This window comes from Prunus dulcis, chromosome 8 (genome assembly GCF_902201215.1).
Source record: "Prunus dulcis chromosome 8, ALMONDv2, whole genome shotgun sequence".
NCBI classification, from domain to species: domain Eukaryota; kingdom Viridiplantae; phylum Streptophyta; class Magnoliopsida; order Rosales; family Rosaceae; genus Prunus; species Prunus dulcis.
In genome coordinates this window covers 18,671,524-18,681,357 of record NC_047657.1, presented here as the reverse complement: position 1 = coordinate 18,681,357, position 9,834 = coordinate 18,671,524, and the positions used below count along the sequence as shown (strand labels likewise).

General features: G+C 36.8%; 1 protein-coding gene across 6 annotated transcripts; it reads left to right on the top strand.

Annotated features, from left to right (window-relative positions):
- Positions 1-1,469: 1,469 nt before the first annotated feature.
- LOC117636871 (heat stress transcription factor A-7a) lies at positions 1,470-5,384 on the top strand. Of its 6 annotated transcripts, none has more exons than XR_004587124.1 (4): positions 1,502-2,193; positions 3,275-4,431; positions 4,592-4,872; positions 4,948-5,384. XR_004587124.1 is itself a non-coding variant. In XM_034371576.1 (2 exons), the coding sequence occupies exons 1-2, from the start codon at positions 1,888-1,890 to the stop codon at positions 4,046-4,048; spliced, it is 1,080 nt and encodes a 359-aa protein (XP_034227467.1). In that variant the 5' UTR covers positions 1,502-1,887; the 3' UTR covers positions 4,049-4,491. The 6 variants fall into 6 exon arrangements, 1 of the variants encoding a protein (XP_034227467.1); XR_004587123.1 differs by having other exon boundaries at positions 4,943-5,384; XR_004587125.1 differs by having other exon boundaries at positions 1,470-1,636; positions 4,375-4,431; positions 4,592-5,384.
- The last annotated feature ends 4,450 nt before the right edge of the window (positions 5,385-9,834 follow it).

The following is a 9,834-nucleotide window of genomic DNA, read 5'->3' as shown; positions in this document are numbered from 1 at the left end:
AAGGTTCAATCTTAAACCCAATCCTTGTTGGATTACCCTAATTATCATAGATAAACAAATATTTATAAAAAAAAATTCTAGTAGCTTCCAGAATAATGAAGTTTAGATATTTTGTTCTACAGTTGTGGTCCTATAATTTGAACAGGAGAGAGTGAGAATCTTACCAAAAAATAACATATAATATTAGTGATGCTCAACTTTTATTTGATTTAAAAATTGCAACTTGTCCGAATAGGGGCAGTGCGTGACTTGTGATTGTAAATATTATATTGTGAGTAGGGAGCACCGATGGCTCTGTGCTGACCAATCCACTTTCTTACACCGGTACCGATAAGGTAGCGTGTCCACATCTGAGGGCACCACGTATGCCCATTTTCTTTATTTCTAGATTAAAATACGTTACATTAACGTAATAAACGAAGATAAGAATATAATAACAGCCCTTAGACGTACGTGTCCGGCGGTGATTGGCCCACGTATGCCCTTGTGGTGATTTTTGTGCAGAGACCCAAGAGGGTATATTTTTCTTTGCCTAGACTCAACCTGCTGATTTGGTCTTGCTGCGTTTGATTAAGAAGGATTCCCTTTGGATTTACATGATTACTTTAATGGCCACTAGATTAAAAAATTGCATGCAACTTTGAACCAAAACCTAATATGGGAAAGGTGGGATCTTTACCCATGTGACCCTTTGGAGACTCATAGGGGTAGAGTCTTGATTTTTTTGTTGGACAACCATAGACTCTTGTTTTAATCTTTTTAGTCAATCAAGTATATAGTTTGCAGTTTTGTAGTAAGTCAGTTGATTAAAATAGTATGTTCGGTTTGTGTACTCGAGTTTGATCTCTCTATATACGAGAATAATTTATAATATCGCTTTGTTTAAAATAAAACTACCATATAGTTTTACTCGTTTAAAACTTATATTAAAGACCCAAGGCAAAGTTGATTTAATCTTTTTAGAAAGAGGAAAACAAGACAAAGAAAATGCCATCATAACCTAAGCGGATAAGAAAGCAAAACATTCTCAACGCAATGACACATTGACACCTCACTTATTGTACCAGAAATGATTTAATATTTCCTCGTCCCTACCAAACGCGTTTTTCAACTCCAAAAACCCTTTGCATAAATTTTTTATTTTTTATTTTTTAAATATTTAGCTCTACCAAATAGTGATTTTTCAAGTGATGTCACCCAATTATAACTTATAAGTGGGGTCCATACATCGTCCAATCAGTGTTTAGAAATTCACAAAACCAATCTTGTAAGACCCCCCATGCCTCCACCATACCATGGAACTTCCAGAACTTTCCTAAGGACCACACTCTCCATTCTCAAATGCTTGCCCAAATGGGAGAGAGAGTTAGTGCCTCAATAATAAAATTGAAATTGAACTTAACCCCCAAGAGATCTAGAACTTTCCCAAAATATTTTAGAAAAATGATTAAGAAGACTAAACTCTATTTAAACCTTGTGCCCTTAATGAAGCAGCTTCTTCTTCTGTGTGCGTGTGACAAAAAACTGCCAACTATATAACGGCTTAAACGACTTTCCCGAAGAAGAAAGCGCCCAAATCCAAAGGCTTTATCTTGCAGTTTCCTCCTCTCTCTTTCCATTGGAGAGCTCGTTCTTAGTAAGATTCAGCTCAAATTTCTTTTTCCTTGATCAGTAAATCTCAAAAGTTTGTGCCTTTGAGTTCGTACTTAGCAGCTTTTTGACAACTTCGTCTTCTTTCTTGCTTTTCAACGACAACCCATATCTGTTTTGTCCTGTTTTTTTGTGTTGAACAATCTGACCCAGAATTTGATTTGGAAGCAAAGTAGTAAAATTGGTAAGAGAACCAAAACCCATCTGGATTTTGTTCATCTTTCTGCAATTATTGCCATGAACTATCTGTACCCAGTGAAGGAAGAATTCCCGGGTTCAAGTGCATCACAATCGGGTCCTGGTGACCCGGTGATGATGATACCGCCACAGCCAATGGAGGGTCTGAATGACACAGGCCCTCCTCCATTTCTGACCAAGACCTTTGACATGGTGGATGACCCGAGTACCAATCGGATAGTTTCTTGGAGCAGAGGAGGTGGAAGCTTTGTTGTTTGGGATCCTCATAACTTTGTTATGAATCTCCTTCCTAGATACTTCAAGCACAATAATTTCTCAAGCTTTGTCAGGCAGCTCAACACTTACGTAAGTGTTTTCACCCCAAAGCTGAAATCTTTAATTGGTTAGTGAAACCTTCAATCCTCTCATCAAGTTTTAGATCTTCAGTTTAAATGTATATGGAAATAATCCAGTTCATGTGGATGATCCTTCATTGATCTCTGGTATGTTGTTTGTCTGAGTCCCTTTCAATTTTCTTACCTATTTATTTTCAGCTGATTTATCAAACAAATATAATTTTTTTTTTTAAAAAAATCTTCCCATTGACCTAAATGTTCTTTCGTCATGTTGAATTATTTCTCTTGAATCTGCTTGGAATTCATTTGGGTTGCTGAAGTTTCACTGTACTGGTGGTTTTCTGTAAATTATGAATGCTTTTTTCTTTCTTTTTTTTTTTTTGGGTGAAAATAAAAGTTTACATATCTTTTGTTTATGTATGGATGTTGTTGTAGGTTCTGGAATTTCACATGATTGTACTTTGTGCTTATGGAAATAAATTATTCTGTGTTTATCATCTGCTGTGTTTTCCCCTCCACCCTCCATTTTTTAAATTTATGTTACTTTCCACAGTGCTTTCTTTATTTAATACCCTTGTTTCTTTAATATCTCCTCCCAATGGTTCACCTTGCTCAATTTCTACTGGTGTCATCTCAAAAGTTAGTAATACAATATTCAGCACTATCTGAGCTCCTTTGTCAGGTGCAGGCTAATTGATTCCCTTAATTTCATTCCACCAATAATGATAGATATATATTTTTTTTTTGTGTCTATCAATTACTTGATGGGTATTGGGTGAAAGCGTTAATGGAGAAGCTTTAATAGATTTCTGAATCTGATTGGGCAATTAGGTTTGTAAAGTCGTTGGTTCTTGGGAATTTAGTCCTAAATGTAATTGAACTTCTGCAGGGCTTTAATTGATTCCCTTAATTTCATTCCACCAATAATGATAGATATATATATTTTTTGTATCTATCAATTACTTGACGGGTATTGGGTGAAAGCGGTAGTGGAGAAGCTTTAATAGATTTCTGAATCTGATTGGGCAATTCGGTTTGTATAGTCATTGGTTCTTGGGAATTTAGTCCTAAATGTAATTGAACTTCTGCAGGGCTTTAGAAAGGTTGATCCTGACAGATGGGAGTTTGCCAATGAGGGGTTTGTAAGGGGTCAGAAGCATCTCCTTAAGAACATTAAAAGAAGGAAGACACCTTCTCAGCCTCTTCCTGCACAACAAGCTCTAGGCCCTTGTGTGGAAGTAGGCCGGTTTGGGCTAGATGGAGAAATTGATCGTTTGCGGCGCGACAAGCAGGTCCTAATGATGGAGTTGGTGAAGCTTAGACAGCAGCAGCAGAATACTAGAGCCTACCTTCAAGCAATGGAACAAAGGCTGCAAGGGACCGAAAGGAAGCAGCAACAAATGATGGCTTTCTTGGCAAGGGCAATGCAAAACCCAGCTTTTATGCAGCAGCTAGTCCAACAGAAGGATAAAAGGAAGGAGCTTGAGGAAGCCATGACTAAGAAAAGGAGGAGGCCAATTGATCAAGGACCTAGTGGTGTTGGTGGTGGCAAATCGAGCCTAAAGGGCAAGGGAACAAACCTCATTAAATGTGAGCCTCTTGAATTTGGAGATTGTGATTATGAAATGTCAGAGCTAGAAGCACTTGCATTGGAAATGCAAGGATTTGGAAAGGCAAGAAAGGAACAGGATGAAGAGCTGGAGCCACTAGAGAGTGGGAAAGAGTTCGATGAGGGCTTTTGGGAAGAACTATTTAGTGAGAGATTTGAGGAAGACTTCAGCATTCCAAGTGCAATAGTAGGGGAAGATGAAGATGTGATTATCTTGGCTGATCGCTTAGGTTACTTAGGTTCATGCCCAAAGTAGAGCTATCTAGCTGCACTTCTTCAGCATTTCTATCTCTGTCCTCTTCAGTTCACTGCCTCATTGACCATTTCTTTTTGGGTAGGAGGCTAAGGCCTCCAACAGTTGTTTCCATAGTCTCTCATTTTGCATCTCTACAGTCTCGTCAAGTGCCATTAGGCCATAACTTTCATTCTGGATTTCTTGCTATTGACAGGATAGGGGGATTAGCAAGCTGATATCCGTTGAAACCATCTTTGTTTCTGGTGTTTCTAACCCTGCACTTGTTTATTAATTGCCTCCTTTTCTCATCTAATAATGCCCTCTCTTTGTTTCTTTATCTTGGTTAGGTTGCAGGCATTGCTTGGACAGAAACTGTGCTAGTTTTTATGATGATTTATCTCAAGGTTCTTGTTTAATTTTCATATCTGAAAAACTGTTCCATGTATCATACATGAAATTAATTATGTCTCTCTCCCTCTCTCTCTCTCTCTCTCTCTCTCTCTCTCTCTCTCTCTCTCTCTCTCTGCCTGTTGTAATCTATTTTGGCCTCTTAAATGAATGTAGATTTGTTGAGAAGCTGTTGAACTTGAAAAGGAGTAGCTGCAAGCTCCAAGAACCATAAACAAAATATTGTTTTTGGATCCAAGTGACTATTGGCTGATAACTTTGTCAGTATGATACTTTCTGTTACTGAGTACTGTCCTATGTTGTTTGAGTAGAGATATAAACAGAGGTAGTTGGGTAATATGAACTTCATAATGTTACATTTGTACCATGTAGATTTGTTCATGTCGGGCAAATACGGTTCTCATCGGTCACTACATCAGCCGTGGACTCTCAAACTGGTACAGTATCACTCTTTAAAACATCACCATAAAAGATGTGTTCCTTACCCAATTGATGTCTTACTTACAGTACAGATGAAGAAAGACAGGATCCAAGTATCAAAGTAGATTGACTGGGTTGAACTTGAAGAGCATAATATGATTCTAACTCTACAAGTAGGGTTAGAATGTGTTTAATTTGTGTGAGTAATCATTGAAACTTTGGTCTGCAAGATTCTGTAATTAAGCTGAGATTTTTAGTGAGGCGGATTATAGAAAGTTATGTGCCTAGCGGATGATAGAAAGTTAATACTTTACTGGGAAGGCTTCAATAGAAGTTGGACTGTTCCACCCTTAAGAAGCTTAGGCTAACCAATTCAAGAAATCACAACCCTTTAATTTTTGCTTAGTCTAGTGTTGTGCACTTATTAGTCTGCCATGTGTTTTAACATTCCCCATGGCAGTGTGTGATTGGCTTGGGATATTGTCTGGTGACATCCTTATTTTATAAAAGTTTTTGTTGTATTTGGATATCGGTCGGTCCAATTTTGAAATCATAATCTTCCCAGCTTCCTCGACCAAACCCAGTTTCCCATTTCATCGATCTCCCAAAACCCACATCAGTTGCTGCACCAGAAGGAACCCTCAAACCCCACTATAAAACAACCCCCATGACCTCTGTTTCTTCTCTTCTCCGAAATATTTCTTCCTGATTGATAAATGGGCCACCAACCTGTAATATTCACAAAAATGTCCATCACTTGATCCCATGTTTGATCAAATTGGGTCTGTAGTTGTGCCCACTAACTTCCCGTGGCTCGTTGCAGCCGCCAATGATGTTTTTTTCAGCCCATAGTTTGAGAGGCCAGGAAATACTTAGCCTTCATGGGATCAAGAATTCTATAGTGAGGGCTTATATATGGTCCTTAAATAAGGCTTTCTCTCTTAACATTTGGATTAAATTGGTTAGTCATTTGATCAAATTGGTTCGCCTGATACAACAATTATGAGATATGACCTTACCTAAGAGTCATATATAAAGCCCTCACTAACGAATAACTCGGGATTTGAAGGCTTGGGAGCCTTTCCTTAAAAATCAAATATATAAGAGCATTAACCTCTGCATCTGAGTTCCTAGGTTCGATTCTCCTCTCTCTAGTATTGCTTGTATTTAAAAAAAAAAAAAATCAAATATATAAAAAAATCTTTGTATTTTTCATAGGGTTGGAAGCCAGCACTTTTCAGCTTTCATCTGTGTCGGTGGAATTTTAGGTAGAGCATATATTTTATTAGAGGCAGAGCATGCAGGGCAAGGCATTAGCAATAGGAACATGTCAGAAAGTCAAAATATGAGATAGTTACAAGTCTGGACAAGATTATTGAGTGTGTAAAGGATGCAATGCAAGAGGGTTTCTTCTCAACAAAAAATGAGTGCACTGGGTACATTAATATATTAAGTAAGATATTTTAAGCCATGTCATAAATGACAATGAGTAGTTTAGGCGCCTAAACAAGTTTTTCTACTAATTAGGCTTGGAGAGGTGAGCAGAGAAAGTGAAGTGTCATGGAAGGTCCTCCTTTGTATATTTTTGCCTTTTCATTTGCCTCCAAAGCCAAAACTTGCATGTGAGAATCTGGCAATAGAAAGAACCCGTGAATAAGGCATGGCCCGCATTTGTATTTTCTTTCCAGTTCATGAAAAAAATATGAAATGTGCCTCTCTCTCTCTCTCTCTCTCTCTCTCTCTCTCTCTCTCTCAGCATGCGGAACAGAGCATAAGAAGAGAAGAGAGTTATAATAAGGTAGCTTCAAATTAGAATCAGCAAAGAACAAACAAACAATATGAGATGGCTGTCATTAACTTCATGTACGCTACAATTACTTGAAAGGGTAAAACTTTCACATCTCCATGCTACTTGGGTTTCTCAGCTTGGCCAAATCTTGTGGTCCTACTTTGTTTATTATTAAACAATAGTTAGTTGTTTTACACCATCTTTGTAGATGATTGTGTTTAATTAGCAAAATCCCATTTTTAATTGAGGGGTTGCTCATAGTTTCTTGATCAAATTAAACCATTATAGTCATGATGATGTAAATACTTTCCTATCAATCGAACAATCGTTTGCTTAATTAAGTTTAGTGTAATTTAATTGATTAAGTTGTTTTATAAACCCTTGTGGGTTCGACTTCCTAGTTGTTTTATACTATTGTTGATTCGTGCACTTGTGAATATTGTCCATTGCCTTAACAATATCATCAAACTAAGACTATAATAAGCCAGTCCCATTATACATTTTGGTCAATTTGTTAATGCCACTAACTTCCAGTTCCAGGAACCTAGCTGGATCCAAATATATGGTTCTGAAGGACAAATTTTGACCTCTGTTTGTCTTTAAAAGGATCTCCCCTGTTTGTCAAATGTCCTTTAATCTTCTCTTTTTCAGCTAAAAACCAAATTATTGTGTTGAACAAGGAAAATAAAGGTAACAAAACATACTCAACCAAACACTAAACAACAACACAAGAGCCCCAAAAAACCAAAACACATTCAAAGGCAAGGGATTGCTCTGTTTCTCAAGTTTCAATTAATAAAGCAAAATGATCCAGTTTCTGTTTGCCCCCTTACAATTTCACAATTAAATTTTGGTTAACTTGGTGAAGAGCCAAAATGGTGGGTGGAAAATGTTTTGGGCAGTGATTTTACAGAGAATATTGCCTTGTTCAGTTCAGTTCTAAATATGGACTATGATGTTATAGTTAAAGTGCTCTGTCTACCTAAATTGAGGAGAGGAATTCAAAGTCGAGTACAAAGTGGTGAGCAAGTCCATTTTAGCCGAGTTGACTAAAGTCCATTGATGCTTTATTTATCTTTTGTTAATTTCATGAGCCATTGTGCATTGCCCTGTTTGCCTTAAAGGTGATGATCAGTGAAGCATAAATATCATCTTATCCCAAAAGAAAAGAAGATGAATCTCACTAAAAAGCCCTGCATATTCAAAAGATTTAGATCAAAAGAAACCACATAGGATTCCAAAAGGATTTATAAGAGCAAAATAAAAAATAAAAAAAATAGATGAACTGTGATGGGTCCTATGCCCAACACGCCTAAGGCTTAAGGGATTGGTTTGCATGGTTGCTGCCATGTTATATTAGGCCACGCATGGCTTCAAAAGGAGGAGAATCCCTTGCCAAGGACACTTTTAACCATCTTATGATATAAAAGTAGAGGGCAAAGGGCTTGCTAATTTTGGCAACTCATGGGGACAAAGTGGACAATTCTCTTATGGCTTTAGATTTGGGTTTGGAATAAAGAAAGTTAAGAGAAAAGAGAAAAGAGGGTAGGAGGAGGGCCTTCCAAATTCCCTCCTTGGTGGGGTTTGCTTGGGGCACTTTCACTGTACACTAGGATCTGAGAGAATAATAATAACAAAAGAAAGAGAGACAGACAGGGAAAAGAAATCCTCAAATATATTATGGCAACCAAGAAAATGAATTAATTATAACCCTCCATAATAATTCAATGACAACTTGATGAAAATAATTGCAGATGGAGAAGCTTGGAATAATATTTAAAATCACCCAAAAAATCATTATGTGTTTTTCAATAATTATAGGTTGAGATAGAAATAAGGTGGAATGGAACTCACAATAAGCAAGCAAGGCTTCAAATTAGAAAATTCAACATCACCCAAATGATTCATTTCTCACTTGTAAATATAAGGGCTCTTTTGGGACTGCTTCTCTAGGAAGCACTTCTACTTATAAATGCTTTTATTATAAAGTTGTTGAGAATTTCATAAAAAATCGAAGTGCTTCTTGAAAAAGCACTTGGGAGTACTTTCTGAAGAAGCACATGATAGGTTCTTCTCCAGAAAGCACTTCTAAAATTTTATGCTAAACACTATCAGAAACGCTTTTGGTTGTCATAAAGCGCTTTTAGCCCTTTTAGAAGCATTTCCAAACGAACCCTAAGTTAAGTTGGCTACAGCAAATGTGCTCCCAACTCTGCATCCGAATTTGAATCCATTTTTATGTAATTTAGATTATATAATAAAAAAAAATACATAATAGGAAAAATTAAGATGGGTTTTAGGAGGAATTAATGGTTGAATAAAGGTAGACAAATTTTATTAGTGTTTTATATGATTGCACATTAAAAAAAATATTAAATATAAAATAGTCAATCAATGGATCAATCATGTTAATAGTGGGGTGCAATATATTATAGAAAAAGGTTGAGTTGAGAAGGGTCGGTCCATCTATCTATCTATATTGCCTTTTGCCACCACCACCCTTTGCCTTGAGACAAAGCTTTTTAAGCTTCTCATTTTCCTAAGTCTCCTTCATGTAAGAAATCGCTCCTTTTAATATTCATTCCATTCAAAAATCAATCAAGGCCCTTTTAGGGTTTGGGTATTTTATTACAGCAACAAAGGAAAAGACAGAAAGTGCCAACGTCACACTTCAAAAATGAAAACGAACACAAAAAAAAATAATTGATTTTATTTTTTGTTGATAAAAAAGAAAAAGAAAAAAAAAGAAAAAGAAATCTAGTGATGAATTGAGTGGGTATTGGGCTTCTTCCTCGTCTTTGCTTTAGCTGACCTCCTTTGCAGAATTTCTAGCTTTTTCTTGGGTTCCCTAGCTTGGCCTTTTTCCTGTACTTGTGTGTTATTTCTTTTTTATTTTCTTTTGTTTCAAGAAATTTCCAATTTGCCTCGCTTAGTCTGCCACCATAATCATCACACTACCTGTACACTACAAGCCTACAAAATAACACACCAGGCTGCTACTGAGTACTGAAATATCCTCTTCATAATTTACCCTGTCGCTCTCTAACTTCAAATAGAGAGAGAGAGAGAGAGAGAGAGAGAGAGAGAATCATATAGAAAGGAGAGGCTTATTGGATAGTGATGAGGTCCTGAGTCAAAAAAAAAAAAAAAAAAAAAAAAACATCTTATTGTCTGTTCTTTCCATGTTGGA